Raw genomic sequence first — 16589 nt, forward strand, 5'->3', positions numbered from 1 at the left:
TGTGCCAGCACTTCGTTCTATCTGTAAAGACACATCCACAAATACCTAGAAAATACCTGCTACATGAATACAAGGTAATGCTACTTCAGAGCGTGTCAGAACGCAGTCCGTTCCTGTATCTGTAAAATAGATAGTCAACGCTAAATGGAAAGAAAGAAAGAAATAGATAAAAGAAAAGAGCATAAGAGCTCATTACGACTGATCGAGTGCAATGTGAGTCGACTTCTAATCAACACGTCTTGTCCTGCCCCAGACCTCATCAACATCCTTCTTGCCCTTTGTTTCTGGGACTCTCCAGAATACAAAGATGAATGACCCAACAGCGAGGCCAGCAAAGATAAAGTACACCCATCCGTGACCACCAAGCACATTGTTAAGAGCTGTGTTCACGATAGGGAAGAATTGGGCGACAAGGAATGTCGCCACGTAGTTGGCCGCAAGGCACCAACTCTGAGTGGCGCCAACAGCCTCTTGTCCGACAAGCTCAGAGGCGAGCAAGAATGGCACAGGGCCGAGACCGACGGCAAAGAAACCGACGAAAGCCACAACAGCAATGGCAGAGATAATCTTGGCCCCGAATACAATTGATAGAGCCAAGACAAAAGCGCTGGTTCCTTGACCGACGATGGATGCGAGCAGACAAGTCTTGCGACCCAGACGATCGGGAAGAGGAGCGCAAGCGATTGTGGTGACGAGGTTGACCACGGAAATGAGAATGGTAAGTAGTGCTGAAGAGATAGGAAGTAGATCAGCAAGAAGAGAGACAGAGTACATGATGATTGAGTTGACACCGCAAAGCTGCTGGACAAACATGATGCCTACCACGGCAATTATGGCAGGTCGGGTATCAGGGTCTTGGAGGACCTGGAAGAACCCAAGATGCTCGAGACGGCTTTTGGGTGTAGATTCAGAGGCGCTGTCGGTTTGAAGAAGGCCATCTTCTTCGGAGGCATCACGTTCCTCCGAGTCCCATGTCTCGGTCTCTTCATGGATATCGTAGCCGTTTCCGCGAATCCTCTGCAGAGTTCGCTTGGCTTTGGTTCCATCTCCTTGGGCAGCCAACCATGAGGGACTCTCTGGCACAACAACGAGTCCCAAGGTCTGGGCTGCCGCAATAAAGACTCCTGACCCAAGGATCCATCGCCAAGCAGTGCCGTAGCTCAAGAAGTAACCCAGCGTCTGAACTGCCAAAATACCGACATTGATGGAGATTTGGGTCATGAAGCCAAACAATCCTCGTTCCTTTGGTGGCGCAATCTCGCTGATGTATAGAGGGACGACGACAGTTGAAGCTCCAGCTCCGATGCCAGAGAAAAGGCGACCGAGGGCCATGACAAAGACACTACCAGCGATGGTCTCAATAGCAGCTCCAACGAGGTAAAGTATGCCAGTAATTCGCATCGCGGGGAGACGGCCGCGCTTAGACGAGAAAGGACCAGATGTCAAAGCTCCCAGTAGTCCCCCCAGTGTGAATATCGAGGAGATGGTCGCAAAGGAAGCTTCGTCCATGGGAATACAATGTGACATGAAGCCATGATCCTCCTCGACCGGTTTCTTGTGGATCAAACCTTTGATCTTGTCGAGAGCGGATAGAGCATTTATCGATTGCTTGCGACACGTAATAACATCTTGAGGAGCGTTAAGTTCGGCCTATAAAGAGTTGTCAGTTAGCTGATGGTGGTCATGGCGTTTGGTGTTTACTGTAGCGTACCAAGTGGAAACCGAACTGTAGCGACCCCAGAGTCGTGATGGCGATCAGCAAGATCAAGTATCCGCTGATATCGCGGAGCCTGGAACCGGCCATGTTTGCGGTCGGGTCGTGAGTTTGCTACTAAAAGTGACAAACAAGGGAAGATAGAGGTTGAGTGAAGAAGGAGAAAGCAGCTGAGAGTTGAGGTTTAGAGGGACCTGGGGTAGCTTGTCATGGGGGTGGATCCACGTGCTGTGTGGCTTGGATACCCCTTGTTATTAGCCGCAATGGGCAATGTTAAATTCAGCTACTTGACGGTTGGAATGCAATTTTTAATAAAAGGTTTAAAAAGGCTACAAGGTTGAAATGTTTTACTTGTGGAATCTATTTTGCCTTCTAAAAATATCGTTTCAGTCTGGACACTTGTGCATTGTTAAACTTGGCGCTTATCACTAACTCAGTGCACTGCCGGTTACCCTACGCCTATTCTACATCTACTGACGACCCATGGCAGCGATTCGGGACTTTCGTGCCGAGTCGTCACAACCAAGTCCAATCATTCTCAGTGATGAACTGTAACAGATGGTGTTTTTGGTTTGGTCCTGCCTTAGGCCAACATAATTAGCCGCGTGTCTTTTAACTCTGACAAGACTCCATCTCCTCTTTCAACAACCTCATAAACTTATCAGTGCGAAGCTACCTAATCCCTTCCTACTAGTTGGACATCGCTGAATGCTCGAGCCAACTACATCATGTCTATGTCAGATAACAAGCAAACGATCTATTACAAAGAATACAACAAAGACCAGAATGAATCCATCATCTTTCTGCATGGTGGCGGAGGAAGCCATATTGAGTGGAAACATGTTGCGAGCCAACCAGCTATGGCATCGTACCATCTTATACTCGTGGATCTACCAATGCACTCAGAATCCCATGACATCAAACCTTTCACGCTAGAAAATGCAGCCGATAAAGTACAAGAGGTCATTCACAACCAAGCTCACGGTGGTAAAGCCCATGTTGTTGGATTCTCCCTAGGCGGATTCGTCGCCTTGTTCCTTACCTCGCGCCACCCGGACATTGTTCTATCCACCTTGGCAACTGGTGCATACCCATACCGAGGCCTGTTCAAATGGGTTATGGAAAGACCAACAGCGATGTGGATCGTGGGAAAGTTACAGAGTATTCCGGGCTTAACGGAAAGGGCTTTTAAAAGACAAGGAATCGACTACGAAGAATGGATGACGGAACAAGAGAAGAACAAGTCACCAGAGAGAGATGAGGCAATGAGAAGGGAGTTGATTGAGTTCAGTATGGAGGATGTCAAGGCTGTTGGTGACGCTGGGGTGAGAACTTGTGTTGTTGCAGGCGGCAAGATGGATCAAGTTGAAGCGATAAAAGAAATGGGAGTTGTATTGCGAAAGGGAGGAGACGAGAAGGGAGTTATGAATGAAGCGATTGTGGTAAGAGATGCCTATCACCCTTGGCATTTGCAGTTGCCAGAGTTGTTTGCGTCTGGTGTTGCTGCTTGGGTGGGAAACAAAGAGTTGCCAAAGGAATTCGAGAGACTATAGCCGTGGCCTGTACAACCCAGAGTAGCACATATAGTTCTGCATAAGTGCATGCAATTCTCGACTGCCTGAGCTTTGTTCACTGCTTACCCTCAGTGACATTCTCCAGTTCGAAGTAGTGACATGCTCGGTGCTCAGCTCCCTCGCTTTAACATCGTCCTTGCCTTTCCACCTGGGGCGTGGGAAAATTATCCCGAATAATGTCCTGGCAGTGTTAATGTGGTTGCAAGCGAAAAAGGATGACTATCATCGGAACTTAGAGTAAAGTTTGCTATGACGCTACTACAAGAAGAAATACCAGATAGATCATGGTTGGCCCTGTAAAGGACTTTGTATCACCTGCACAAGAATGCTTGAAGTCCGAGTGGTAAAGAACCATTCACGGCTTGCTTAAGAATATCTGATGTCCGCTGCTTCCGGCTGAGCTCAACAAGATTCTTGTTTAAATAGGTTTAGCAACATACATGCCATTGACCGGTCCCAAGCATGACTCTAACCCTTGGTTCCAACGTCTCTCCCAACCTACTTCTGCCTAGAAAGCGGTGGAGATAACCTGCAACAACAGACAGTTGCATCCCTTTGTCGTGTCCATGTATACGAGTCAAGTGGGGCTGGGACTTTTGACATGGTGCAAGATAAACTTTGGCATTCCTCTTTCTCATTTCTCTTCTTTCACCTCACCTTGTTATGCTTCCATCTTCAAACCAAAAGACAGATATTCTGATACCGCCATCAATTATCAAGAACACTTGAAGGTACCCATACTGAACCCTTCTTTATTCCACTCTGTAATGAGCGGCAGGAATAACCTGAGTATAGTTATGAGTCTGGGTCTGAACGACGCCGTGGCTCCAGAGATATTATTTCTGACATCTCCATACAGGATGTTCTTCACAATCCAGGAATCCCTGCCGTTGAGCCATGGGCCACCTTGTTTATTGACGCTGTCCACGACAAAAGGTACGGCGATGCTATATGGTCCCGCTACCATATCTTCGGAGATGTGGTGGATGGCAAGTTCGAGAAATTGACCGTACTTGAAACTATCAAAGACGATGCAATGAGATACAAGGAATTCGAACCTGAAGCATATGGTGAGGCTGTGGCTTTCTATAAGGATACGATGAACAGTGCGGATACACACCCAGAGGTGATTGAGATAATCTTGCAAATTGGCGAGCAGGATTTTAGTGTTGTACATATTCCTGAAGGCATCTAGATCTTTATAAATATGCCAATTCACTCCCTCGTGGCCATTTCTGTTCAATTAGCTGCCATAAGCAGCAATTCATACATCAGGGCAGATGTGCCGTAGAAGTTCACATGCCAACGTAGTTCTAACCGAGACACCAAATAGAATTGGTTTTCTGATAAGATTCGACAGATAAGAGATCTCGACATGACAGTGTTAAAAGACTATGACTCCGGCTGAGCTCCCTCGGCACAAACCCTCACAAGCAATTTTATATCGTTCACTCAACACTAATCGATATTGCAAATATGATATTGTTATACTTCCTTCTGAGTTTCTTTCTCTTCGAGTTGAGCAAAGGTGACGACCTAACTGCCAGCGTGAACCACACCGAGATACTTGATCTCCTAGCAAACGTCAACAACCTCAAGGACGATACTCATCCTGAGAGCGAGCCACATATGGAATCAAGTGTAGTGCAGATGAAATTGCCTATCGGAACTCTTGTCTTAATCTGATAGAGTACATGTTCACGAGACAATCCTATATCGGTATGGGGAACAGGGTAGTCTTCTCATACGGCAATTGCCATCTGAGGGTCGGCGCGAGGGGACTTGACATAAATTACTGGACAACTCACTCAGTTGCTAAGCTCATCGAAGGACACTGCACACGGTCATGTTGCGACAATCAACTCAAAACCTCAGGAGATTCGCCGAAGAACAGCAGTCATCGCAGGGTTTGTCTTAGCCGGAAATCATCAGGCTGTTCCTAAAACACTACTTTGTGGCTGCGCTCGAAGTGTCTAGGTGCCACCCTCTGAGATATTATTGTCCTCTATGTATTATTTAAGAATAGATTACGTTATTAAATATAGGGTTATACATGAAGCCATACTGGCCAAGGCTCCTGTACTGTCTCTCAGTAGACTTGCCTAAGCACTTATATTTAAGATAATGGATGTAGTTCCTAATTTGTTGTACCATATTACAGTGGCAGGTACCTTCCTCATAGAAAGGTGTAACCGTCAAAAGCCGTGAATCACAGAGCAGGAACGGCAACAACCAAGGTGGGGAATAGGTACCTTGATAGGAAGAAGTGGCAAGGCTCATTCCTTCCTCCCCCTGCAACATGTAAGAAATTGATAAGTTTCAGCCTCACCCCTCAATATGTGCTACTTTTATCATCCATCTCTCTACATCTTGGAGTCATTCCAGGCCCGGAGACCATGGCCGATCCGTTGTCCTTGGCAGCTAGTATCGCTGGACTGATCTCGCTGGCCGATGTCACATTCAAGTATACCTACAAATTTGTTAGAGCGGCTAAAGATGCGAAGACCGATGTATCGACCCTCGCCGACGAGATGAACAACCTTGGCAGTGTCCTACGAGTTCTCGAGGCATTGGCCTCTGACCTGGAAGCAGAGGGAGATCAGTTTGATCCAACATAGAGAAATCATTATCTCAATCACTGCTTCAAAACTTTGAGTCGCATCGAAGTGAGAACAAAGAAAGCCACAGAGCGGTTTGCTTGGTCAAAAGTTGAGAGCATCTGCCAGTATCTCAGATGGCCTTTCTCCTCTACTGAAACAAAGAATCTCCTGGATGAGCTTTCCCGCCACAAAGAGACAATTAGCATGGCTTTGGTAGCTGATTCCATGTAGAAACTAACGCTGTCAGTCACTCACGAAGATGGACAAACTGGGAGCTAACATCTCCGCTGTTGAGAATATTGTCAAAAGAATCGAGATCAATACTCTCATCGAAGTCAATGCACAGAAGCAACGCGTCCTCAACTACTTCATGAAGGCAGACCCACAAGATGACCTGGCGACCAGTATCAAACTGCGACATTCAATGACAGGGCTCTGGTTGACAGAACCCACAGACTTTATTCGTTGGATAGACACGCCTGGGTCCAAACTGTGGTTGACTGGTAGATCTGGCGCAGGAAAGACTGTCCTGGCTGGGTCAGTCATACAGGAAGGTCTTTCTCGGAGTCATCCAAGCAACAACATTGGGGTGGCGTTATTCTTCTGTGACGATAAAGACTCGAGGACCTGGGAGACTATCAACATCCTTGGAGCAATAGCCAACCAGCTCGCCCGTCAGAATAAAGAGGCACGAAGAACTGGCGATAGGGAACACGCTACGCATTCACAATTCCATTGCATGTTGCTTCATGGCTTGGAAATAAGTCGGATGTATCCCTGATGATACGAAATGGCGCTCTTGTGGATGCATCAGATGGCAATGGTTGGACTCCGTTGATGTACACTCGGTCTGACGAAATGGCGTGCCACTTAATTCGACTTGGAGCTTCGACCTCGGTAATTTATAGGTTGGAATCGCTTACTTCCATGATCCGTTGGTATGGACCTGAGCGTTTCAACGAGCTTTGGGGTTTTCTGTCAACTGGATTTCCAAAGGAACTCCTGGATCAAGAATCAGCAAAACAGTTCCCCACGGGGTGTGAAGATGATCCAACGACACCGGACAGCCCAGGGAAGCTCGCGGAGCTTCAGCATGAGCTTCTGGCGGAGGATCATGCTGTGCGGAATATGATGCATTGTGTTGTGTGTGAGGATGATTTGTTTTACTTTGTGCCCAACAACTACTCGGACTTGGCGAACATAGGTCCCTTTCCATGGCATCTGGAATAGCGGTCCTTCTTTAGCTTGGCGTTTTTGACTTAAAGTTTCGACAAGTATCGGCGGTGTGTTCCTTTCGAGTTGGTCAGGCATTTTCTGAATTTGGACCCTCTCGCGACTGGAGTCCTTTGTGTCGTGCTGTAGCATTGAAAATCGTTACTATTGTTGAGAACTGTTTGGATATGGGCGCAGAAGTCGATTATGAAGGCTGTCCCCTTGGATCGGCGGTCATGATTGCAAGTGCATGCGGGAGTCTTGAAGCTGTCCAGTTTCTTGTTCGGAAAGGGGCGTCAGCGACGTATACTTCCGAGTGTCGTTTCAAAAGCTGTTACCTACTGGCAGGGAAACAATCCGTGAGGGACTAGCTCCTTGTTGGTCGACATAGGGATAGACTGACACTGACTGATGGGAGTGAGAATGCTTCTGTAAAAGAAGAAGCAGTTTGGAGTCGATATAGGAAAGTGAGAGTGGTGTTGTACGGGAAGAGAGCAAGAGGACACAATGAATCTGAGAAAGATTATGGGAAAAGATTCACAGGACTAAAGGCCAGTTTACACAACAAAGTTGTGGATTTCTACGAACCCGAGCAACCACTGAGACTAGAACCGAACTCGCAGCCAGAAGCGGTTTCAGAGTTGGAAACCAATTCAGGGCAAGACGAAGACCAAATGCGGAGTATCCTACGGCCTATATAATACTCAGGCGTTCTGCTGATCAAGCTACGGAATATTCGCCAAGCGAGAAGTAGACTTGCAGTGTGGCAGCAGTGCATATGATCACTCCTTGCATCAGACATTTAGTGAGTTCAACCCTACCCCTTGCTATAAAATACTTGCTCAGTGGGAGTATACCTTAGTACGTTTGGGAATTTATTTCTGACTTACTTGGCAGCCTAGACAAGCACAATCCCTCCCCCCACAAACGAGAAATCACAGAAAAACAACAGCGTTTGATCACACCGCACACTCAGTTTTCACCAACTATCGAACTGAATAAACGGTTTAATAAGCTATTTGATCTTCTTTCTCATTCCCTTTATCTTCTTTCGAACAAATCGCCTACAGCCATCGTCCCCTTACTCCCTCAAGTCTCACTGAAAAGCAAACCACCGAGATTGCTCTGAAAATCGAGAAACAACATGGACGTCACCAACTGGAGACAAATTCCGCCTTCTCGGCGAGAAATCTTTAGTATCGAGGACATTGTTGGACGTACTAACCACTTCCTGAATGTCAACGTGTGTAGCGGTCTCGCTGCCTTTGCTTTACAAGTCTACCAGGTGCCTGGGGAAACATCTTGCCGCTGGCATTTTTATTTTGAGCTTGCCCAAAGCTTCAAGTTCCGTGACATCCAGGGCAAGGAGGTAAATATTATTGGCCTTGCTATGTGGATGGAACGTGAAGGCTGGCGAGACGGTGACTTAACTGTTCGGTTCATGATTAAAGAGCGCCCATTTTATCGCCCCCTCGCCACATTCGTGTTCCCTCTCCACGACCCTTGGTGCCCTGACGACGTCAAGGTCACCATGCTCACTCTTGTCAATGTTCTTCGAGGAACTACTCTGGGTCCCGGTGAAGATCGCTCCAACCTGACAAGGTTCAAATTTTGGCACTTGGAATTCGTCCCCTCGGAGGATCCTGAAATCCGCGGCCCTCGCGATGCCCTGTAAGCTAGATTCCCTATTCTTTGATATTTACCATCAGTAGCTGACACGCCATCAGCACCCAGTGGATGATCCGCTGGAACAAAAAAGGATATGTTGGATGGGATTGTTGTGAGGGAATCTTCGAGGACGATACTGTCCTCGAAGACGACGGACTCCGCAGTGGAGCCATTGACTCAGATGCCTTTGGAAACATCATCGGAATCCAGTTCACCACAGAGGACGACATCGAGCAAGAAAGAGCTTTGACTGTCAGCATGCGGTCCAAAAGGATTTGTGCCGGTTATTGGATCACTGGATTTGAACGAGTTCTTTTCCACAACAATGAAATTCTTCCCTACAAGATGCCTTCGGTTGAGAATGCTCCTGACAGTACCGCTGAGACTGAGACCGGGACCGAGGCTGAAACTCAGCCTGAGGACCTCCCGACGGGCAGCCCGCGCACTGCCGGCCACGGCAACACCGAGAACCAGCAAGCCGCGGAAAGCCACCCCGACAGCTCTGGCGAGTATCAGATCGTAAACCTGTGCCAGATGCTGGGTATCCAGAGCCAGCCTCCGAGCGAGCACGCTGACGACGACCATGATTCCAGCAGCAGCTCGGACAGCAGCAGCTCCTATCATTCCGACGACCAGGTCGAGTTCTACAGCCAGGAAACGACTGCAGAGGAGTATCGTCGACGATTTACTATTTAGTTATGTATCTCTGATACATCCTACCGACTCACGGAACTCGTTGGTCCTGCCGCCTTCCAGGCATTTAACTTGATCGACACTATGGCGACGTCTTACGGAAGGCTTTGAGTTTCTACGGTTATTTTTGGTTGCTTTACATAGCCCACGGTTGTCTGTTGCGACGTTTCGACAGACCGGACCAAAGAGCATTCGTTTCATGGGAGACTCTAATAGTTTTGCGGTAATATTTGGTTGTTCATGGCCCTGATCGTCTTCTACACTCTCATCTCAGAACAAACACAGCCGGTAAGTCCAAATCCTTGTACCTTTGATTTTTATGACAGAAACTGACGTCTACAGGTTTCGCAAAATAGTACACTTGTCTCATGAGAGACCCCAGGACTTTGCGGTTACTTTTGGTCGCTCTACATGGCCCATGGTTATCTGCTGCGATGTTTCGCCAGACCAGTTCACCAGGTCATTCGTCTAACGGGAGACCCCAAGGGTTTTACGGCTATCTTTGGTTGCCCATGGCCCATGATTGTCTGCTGCGACGCCTCGCCGGACCGGTCTCACGGGACCGCCATCAACATGGGCCATAGTTAAGCAAGACATTAGGGAATAGGGAACAAGATGTACGACATACAATATCCAGGACAGGAAAGGGTCAAGACAGATTCAGAAACTGGTCACTGCTTATTCTGCTAGCTTAGACTAGATAAAAACTTAGGTGGAATACGCTAGCTGAACATTAACGGATCGGTGCCACAGTCGGTGCAAGCCTAATATATCTAGGATCCTCCATATCCAAGCCAAACATAATCGTAGCCTCCCCTGCACTCCTAGACTTTGTCGCTTCCCATGGCTTGTAACCAACAAGCTCTTGATCCCACCATTGTCCACGTACAGCATGAGCGATAGCCAAGAAACTAGCATGTAACTGTGGAAGACGCTTTACACGGTTCCGAATGATGTCGATGATGGATACTGTAACAGTAAGGAAGAGCATAACAGTCACAGCGATCAAAATACTGCATCGCACAATGTAAACTGATTCAATAACCTTGGACATCGTCTCAACTTCCGATGTTCCAAAGTATCCCGCCGTAGTAATGGAAACAATAGCGTGCGCCATGTTACCAAAGAAGTGACCGAAATCTTTCGATGTAGGAATCGTGTAGAGTGTGTCGAGAGTATCGTCGACGATACTGATTCGATTGCGGATGATGTACCACGGTATGGCGGACATGTAGACACTTAGAGAATCGAGCGCCTGTGTGTCGAGTGCTGTTTTGTTTGAGTCGGCTTTTTCGAAGCAAGATGTCATAATCGTTCCGTTGAAAGTACAAGATCCGATAAGCCATTCTAGACGAGGAGTACACTTTGTTCGGGAAATCCAGTCGCCGCCGTCTGTTTGAACTAAACTCTTATCGTCACCGCGATTTCGAAGGGCGGTCTCGTTGATATTTGGGATAGACTTTGTCGCGGAAAGGAAATAAGTCGTGCCAGAAGTAGGGATCTTGTCGGTGCCATACTTTGTGGCGTTACTCCAAAGCCGAATCCTCTGTGATCCTTGCGATAGGAGCTCAATGCTTTCCACGCTGTTGTCGGGAAGTGTAAAGTTGTAAACAGTGTTGCCGTCGTCTTTGTGAGAAGTGTAGTTTACTTCAGTAGCTGCTTCGCAGTTGGCGGTCCAGTTGAAAAAGACTATTCCGTCGTAAGTCGTGTTTGTAGCGAAGGTAAGGTTGTGTGTCGGTACAGGACCCAAGATGCCAGAGTCGACGTTTGCAAGGGCATTTTGGGACACGAGACTGCCGACAAAGGTGAAGACTGTCTGAGAGAGAAAGGTGTCGTTTTTTGAAAGTGAAGGATGGAACTTTGAATTTGGGTTTGTGCCCATGGCGGTTGAGAGGGATGTGATGTTGGAACTAATCGCATCCGCCGCGGAGATTGGAAGTCCAACGACGCCGAAACCATCTCTGTAGTGTGTATACGGTCCAACAGTAAGTATAAGCGCTCCAACGGGCATGAGTAGTGTTCTAGTAAGAATCAAAGCGGCATGCATAACACCATACCACCAGGAATACTTGACAACCGTTTTCAAGGTCCATAGCGTCAGACTCTCCGCGATGTCGTCTAGATCCTTGACCGCCACGGGCTGCTGCGTAGTAAGAGCAAAGAGATGCAATCTTCGGAAGTCCCAAACAACGAATTGGACAAGAACTGTTGCTGGTCCGAGGAGTGCCGATAGAGCTATACCCGAGTAAAACTGATCGACGGGTAGAGAAGAACTCGTTCGAAAGACACGCCGTTTCGAAGCATCTGTGTCCAGCACAGCACCAGTGTAAGACCATGCCAGACAGAATACAGCGCCGGCGAAGTAGACACATAAGATGATAACATAAGCTCTCAGCCAGCTGTCGAGCTTGTAAAGACCCTTGTTCTCATGCTTCGTGTTTGGTGGAGACGTAGGAGAAGTTTGATGGTCTGGGGTCTTTTCATCCATGCGGTCTTCCTTTTCGAGGGAAGAGTATACCGCCGGTGTAGACATCTTGAAGCATAAGGAATAGAGAAAAGAGATATACGGACGGAGTAGGCGTCGAGGAAGAAATAGTGAGAGGAGGCATTGTCGAAGGATTTCGGACACGGACACGGACACGGAGATTGTGGGGCGATGGAACCTGTCAGCATTTAGTTAGATGAGTTGGAGGAGCGGCTGGGAGTGGTTACAGGGCTGAGGGAGGATTACGTATTGGTAGGCTGTTTCTGATGATCTTCTGAGTCAAGGTGGTATTTCTTTGCTTCGTGAGCTTGAGGTGGTCGTCTTGATTGTTGGATTGTCGACTGCTGGTTGTACAGGTTGTGTTAGCCTGGAAGTACAAGGGTGATGGTGGGGGTCTCTGTGCTAACATTCTTCATCAGCACGACCATCCTGCAACAACGTCCATGACATGTAGTCAAAAGAATACTTCTTAAACTCTATGAGATATGCGAATTACTATCTAGTCCAAGCTTTACTCAAAAAATGAATGAAGTCGCAATAAAGTTCAACAGTACAACAAAGGACAGTCTTTCGACCAATTGAAACGGCGACAAGACGCCTCAGACTCACTAGCAGCATATCACGTTCTGCTTGCTGATATAGAAAAACACAAGCAATCATTCATACAAATTGTTGTAGACAATATCCCTCAGAGCTTTTGGACTGCACAATCTTTTCTTTGCCCGACAAGAAATGAATCTTCACAGGGGTGATCCCAGTAATTTTCCATTGGGCATGCCAGTATCCCTGTAGTAAATACTCATTCTCCATTCTTGATTGGCTACTAATTATGTTTCCCAAACTGCCGGGGTTAGTCTACTTGACACAGCCACTGCAACGACAAAACTGAAGTGTCGTTTGGGGATCGAGATGTCCGGACTGTTGGCTTTTTCTCCCTTTTCCCATAGCTTGTTCTAATACTAGCTTGACTACTACTTTACTGTTACTAAATAAATAATCCGAACTTATCTGGATAATAGCGTTCGATCTTTGATGGTTAATTGGTAACACTGGTGATACGCGATGATGCTTGCAAGTCACGGAAAGGAGTCACGTGTTCTCACTTATCCCATCGAGCATCCGTAGGTCTCGACATTGTTGGCTCGTCGCTCCTCTAAATCGAAAGAATCTGTTGCCAGCAGCTATTTTTACCAAGATAGAGCATACCAGGGAGAGTTACACGATTCTTCGTGACTGGTCCCCTTCTTCTCAGCTTCACATTGTGAAAATGGCCAGTCAACACCACCATCTCACGAGCTGCTCAAGAACAGCTGTATTAGCCCATCATGCTGAAGGAATACAGGCTAGACATATTACTACTCCCACATCTGCCGCTACGACTCCTGCTGACTCCCCCCTTCGTATACGTGGACGGCTCGATCTCTGGCGGTATGACATGAGGGCTGACTGTCGCGAAAAGCCAGGCTCGCGAGATCCTCTTTAGTATGCTCTATTCTGAGAGCGGCTTACGACAGAACCACCCCTCTTGCTACACTCGATCCTAACACCTACGATGACCAAGCCAACCGGTTATTCGACCACCGACAGAGTCCATTTCAACATGCACACGATCCGAGATATACTTGCCGACTCTCTAAAGACACAGCAATAACTCTATGCATGAAACTTATGAGAACGCCGAAAGCTCGACATGGGCATGAAGAAGATGAAACCCTACTACGAATGTTGACAGACAATGAAGGAGCCATCCTTGCAGTATTGCCGTCTTGCCATCTTTGTACCCTTGTATCGATCACGAAGCTAACGTCCAAAGATCCAGGTTCCATCTTACACCCGTTCCACTACGCAGCTACATACAGAAGCCGACAGAGCCATCATTAGTCCAGCAGTATGCGAGCAACTTACCTGTCGACAAGAACGAATCGAACCGAAACCCACCGATCGACGATACCCCTTTAAGTGACAAGCTCATCAGCAGGAAGGGGGAACAACGCTGATACGACATCATCAACAGTTAGTATGGGCGACTCGTAACTCGCCCAGTGCAGGGCGTCGGGCCTAAGTGTCCACAACGGATGTGGTGAGTGGAATGGAGGGTATTCAGGGAACTGATCCAACTGTAATATCTAGAGTTCAAGACTTGGGACTTTATTACCAAGCGCTAGTGTTATCTTCGGCATCGTGTCCCACGCACTCAAGTCATCTATCGAGCTCGGCGGAAAAGAAGAGCGTGGCCACCGAGCCAAAGTCATTTGACATCGAAGAAAGATGTTTCGACCTCCATCAGGCAATAAAACTCTACAGCAAGTCACTGACATGTATTTAGTCGAAAAATGCTTCATCGTGACGTTGATTGTTGCAAACAGCTCAATCCTTGCAACGACGTTACACCGTAAGAAGACGGGGAATATGCCGGTTCGTGTCCTAAACCATCATAACTCTTGTACTACGCCAAGGCTTACTACTATGATAACTGGACACAAGGCAGAGTCAAATAGGAATGATGACTACAACTCTTTGCTTTGGCTAGCTTTCGTATAACAAAGATGAAAGATTTCACTGGACATGATCGTCTCACGACTCAAACAAGCAAGTTAAAGAGGAACATGGCGAACGTCGTAGTGACGCAAACCGACAATGGCAGGTTGATTGTCAATCACAATTCGGACCGACTCCACCACCTTGAACATCAATATTGTAGCCGCGCAAGAGACAAGTCAACTTGTATGATGATTTGTCTCATTGCTCGAAAAATGCTTCGTTAATACGTGCGGGGAAAGAGGCACAGTATAGCACTGCATGCAACGGTCAAGAAGCAGTGCAATATCGTCATTCTCGTTCCCGTCTTGGCGCGGGGTTTGAGTGACCCCAGATGCATAGATTACTGACCGGAGAAAACGATAATCTCGGCACATGTGAGCTCATAGAGGATTGATCAAGTATATCAAGTCCTCTCTCCGTCTGATTCATCAGTATCCCATCAACTCCAGCTTAGCATCAAACTTAATAAACACTTAATCTATCATCATGGCATCATACTATCCTGAAGGCGAGTGCTACTTTGTTAGACAGTCCCTCAGATACCCCCACGGTTGGAGCGCCGATAACGAGAGACACTTCTACAACCATATCCTAGTCGAGTACTACTGGAATGGCTGGGTCACAACTGGTAGTCAAAGCAGGTCTCACATGAGGTCTCAATGGAGACATGGAACCGCTCAAGGAGTTAACAATACGCGCTACGGCGATTGGGATAGATTCTGGGTGGGTGAAAGCAGAGACAAGAACCCTCAACGCATGACAGCCGTGCATAGTCACCCCAACAGTCTCAACTGGAATGAATGCCGTGATCTCAGAGGAGGTGGCCCGCGTAAGTACATCCTTCGTCCCATCCAGATCCAGAGGCGCGATACCGAATGGCTTTGGATCGACGCTACGATCCCTCTTAGAGCCATCTACTTCCCAGTCGTGCAGCGGACGGACGAGGCCTTCGACAACCTGTGTACCTATGTTGTCATCGACTTCAGACACAGGGAGAATGTCGAAATCACAAATGTCAACGGCAACTACTCCACCCGGTATCCCGTGACGTCGCACGCCGGTCTTGGGCGGATAGATGGCGCCACTTGGGGTTTCCATGTGCCCGACATCATTGCCTACCTGACCATCCCTCATAAACTTCGCAACCCAGATTATCGCTTGTTCAAGTCCAAGAACCGACGCGATGACTTGGTCGTGAGTTCTACGTCTTGGGTAGATTGGACCACTATTTCTCCTCAAGTCATACAACATCCCGATTTCTTCCGCGACATTGACTTTACCCGCATCCTCAGTGCAACCTTTGGAGTCGAAGTTGGCTGGCGACCCTATGAGCCATCAACCTTTCTCAGAGACCTCGTGATACGGCTTGTTGACACTGCTCTTGGCATGGTTCCAGGCGTTGGGCCTATTTTGTCGATTGCGTTTGGTATAGCGGTGCAGGCACTGGAGGATCCTCATTCGTTCGGCATCGACAATATCCTCGGTCTTAACCAAACTGCGATGGATGAAGTGACCAGATCGTCAAACAAACATCGGAAGTATCTAGCACCTGATTTCATGGGCAAGGGGCGTGGTCGCCAGGCACCGGTTACCTTGAGCGATGATGAGCGAGCTAGTCGGCAGAAGTATGGGGATGAGCTGAATGAGAAGCTTACCAAGGAGCTGAACCCGCATGTTGTGATTCGATCCCTGTTGGAACAAGAGTTGTTGTTGTATGGAGCTGCTAGCATGAATGGTTTCGTGGAAGAGGAGCAGGCAGAGTTGGAGACGATCCAGCTTGATGGGGCCGAGGAAAATAAGGAGGCAGAAGAGGAAGAGGAGAGCAAGAAGGGCAAATGATTGAATGATTGACGACCAAAATAAGGAAGAAGGTGATGGAATAATTGGCTGAAATAGTTCAAGTTAAGATAGTTGTTAGGTACTGGACCAAATTGACAGTTGAGTGATTGCAACGCTGCATTGGTTGAATTATTCTGGTGCTGGGTCGAACCCACGAAGGTGCGGCAGTAAACCTGTTTAGTTGACTTTAATCAGTAATTATGCACTACTACAACTAGAATCCATACTAACCTGTGTCAAGTGACACCATGTGTTCGTACATC

The 16589-nt window shown here is 47.6% G+C and overlaps 6 protein-coding genes across 6 annotated transcripts; 4 read left to right on the forward strand and 2 right to left on the reverse strand.

Moving 5' to 3' along the window:
- Positions 1 to 112: 112 nt before the first annotated feature.
- On the reverse strand, positions 113 to 1876 carry EDB82DRAFT_196912 (general substrate transporter). The gene is made up of 2 exons (XM_025736257.2): positions 1712 to 1876; positions 113 to 1650 (listed from the first exon to the last, which is right to left on the reverse strand). The coding sequence occupies exons 1-2, from the start codon at positions 1802 to 1804 to the stop codon at positions 226 to 228; spliced, it is 1518 nt and encodes a 505-aa protein (XP_025586882.1). The 5' UTR covers positions 1805 to 1876; the 3' UTR covers positions 113 to 225.
- A 156-nt stretch (positions 1877 to 2032) lies between these two features.
- Positions 2033 to 3395, forward strand: EDB82DRAFT_501940 (Alpha/Beta hydrolase protein). The gene has a single exon (XM_025736258.2). The coding sequence runs from the start codon at positions 2443 to 2445 to the stop codon at positions 3265 to 3267; it is 825 nt and encodes a 274-aa protein (XP_025586883.1). The 5' UTR covers positions 2033 to 2442; the 3' UTR covers positions 3268 to 3395.
- A 2289-nt stretch (positions 3396 to 5684) lies between these two features.
- On the forward strand, positions 5685 to 6669 carry EDB82DRAFT_525580 (uncharacterized protein; the record flags this gene model as incomplete). Its single annotated transcript, XM_025736260.2, has 2 exons — positions 5685 to 5890; positions 6198 to 6669. 2 exons carry the CDS (start codon positions 5685 to 5687, stop codon positions 6667 to 6669), a joined length of 678 nt encoding a protein of 225 aa, XP_025586885.2.
- Positions 6670 to 8022: 1353 nt separating this feature from the next.
- On the forward strand, positions 8023 to 9584 carry EDB82DRAFT_556742 (uncharacterized protein). Its single transcript, XM_025736263.2, has 2 exons — positions 8023 to 8771; positions 8828 to 9584. Exons 1-2 carry the CDS (start codon positions 8245 to 8247, stop codon positions 9462 to 9464), a joined length of 1164 nt encoding a protein of 387 aa, XP_025586888.2. The 5' UTR covers positions 8023 to 8244; the 3' UTR covers positions 9465 to 9584.
- Positions 9585 to 10122: 538 nt separating this feature from the next.
- Positions 10123 to 12248, reverse strand: EDB82DRAFT_575941 (uncharacterized protein). The gene is made up of 2 exons (XM_025736267.2): positions 12193 to 12248; positions 10123 to 12124 (listed from the first exon to the last, which is right to left on the reverse strand). The coding sequence occupies exon 2, from the start codon at positions 11992 to 11994 to the stop codon at positions 10195 to 10197; it is 1800 nt and encodes a 599-aa protein (XP_025586890.1). The 5' UTR covers positions 11995 to 12124; positions 12193 to 12248; the 3' UTR covers positions 10123 to 10194.
- A 2482-nt stretch (positions 12249 to 14730) lies between these two features.
- EDB82DRAFT_196957 (uncharacterized protein) lies at positions 14731 to 16355 on the forward strand. The gene has a single exon (XM_025736268.2). The coding sequence runs from the start codon at positions 14974 to 14976 to the stop codon at positions 16324 to 16326; it is 1353 nt and encodes a 450-aa protein (XP_025586891.1). The 5' UTR covers positions 14731 to 14973; the 3' UTR covers positions 16327 to 16355.
- The last annotated feature ends 234 nt before the right edge of the window (positions 16356 to 16589 follow it).

Source organism: Fusarium venenatum (genome assembly GCF_020744135.1).
Source record: "Fusarium venenatum strain MPI-CAGE-CH-0201 chromosome Unknown EDB82scaffold_2, whole genome shotgun sequence".
Taxonomy (NCBI): domain Eukaryota; kingdom Fungi; phylum Ascomycota; class Sordariomycetes; order Hypocreales; family Nectriaceae; genus Fusarium; species Fusarium venenatum.